The 425-nt window shown below is 56.2% G+C and overlaps 1 protein-coding gene across 1 annotated transcript in view; it reads right to left on the bottom strand.

Moving 5' to 3' along the window:
- The window catches only part of LOC107575728 (disks large homolog 4), an 18,937-nt gene extending 18,541 nt beyond the window's left edge, over window positions 1-396 (bottom strand). Inside the window, exon 1 of the mRNA XM_016262071.1 lies at window positions 59-396. Within this exon, the coding sequence (XP_016117557.1) occupies window positions 59-148 (90 nt within the window). The 5' untranslated portion in view covers window positions 149-396. The remainder of the gene's footprint in view (window positions 1-58) is intronic.
- Between the last annotated feature and the right edge of the window lie 29 nt (window positions 397-425).

Below are 425 nucleotides of genomic sequence, written 5' to 3'. Positions count from 1 at the left end.
CTCTCTCTCACACACACACACACACACACACACACACACACACTCAGAGCTGTCTCACCGTCAGTCTCTGTCTCTGTCTCTTGGCTTTGCGCACGTTGCTGATGAATCTTCGGCCCATCTTCTTCGCGTACCAAACCGACACGAACATGACATCAAAACCGCGGGATTACATCACACACGCCGACACCGAAGCAAACCGAACCGAACCGGAATGATCAGAGTCCGGCGGAGAGAGAGAATCCGCGACCGGCGCTCAACCACAGACAGATGGACGATGATGAGGAAGATGGTGGAGGTGATGAAGATGATGACAGCAGCCCCGCCGCGTCAGTGTCGTTCCTTCTTCTGCTTCAGCCGCAAAATGAGCCGCGAGACGCGCGCGAGGAGCTTCATCCTGCTGCCGAGCGACCGTCACACACACACAC

This window comes from Sinocyclocheilus grahami, unplaced genomic scaffold (genome assembly GCF_001515645.1).
Source record: "Sinocyclocheilus grahami isolate Dianchi unplaced genomic scaffold, SAMN03320097.WGS_v1.1 scaffold2843.1, whole genome shotgun sequence".
NCBI classification, from domain to species: Eukaryota; Metazoa; Chordata; class Actinopteri; order Cypriniformes; family Cyprinidae; genus Sinocyclocheilus; species Sinocyclocheilus grahami.
Note: the sequence above shows the minus strand (reverse complement) of the source record. Positions and strands in the feature narration are given on the sequence as shown.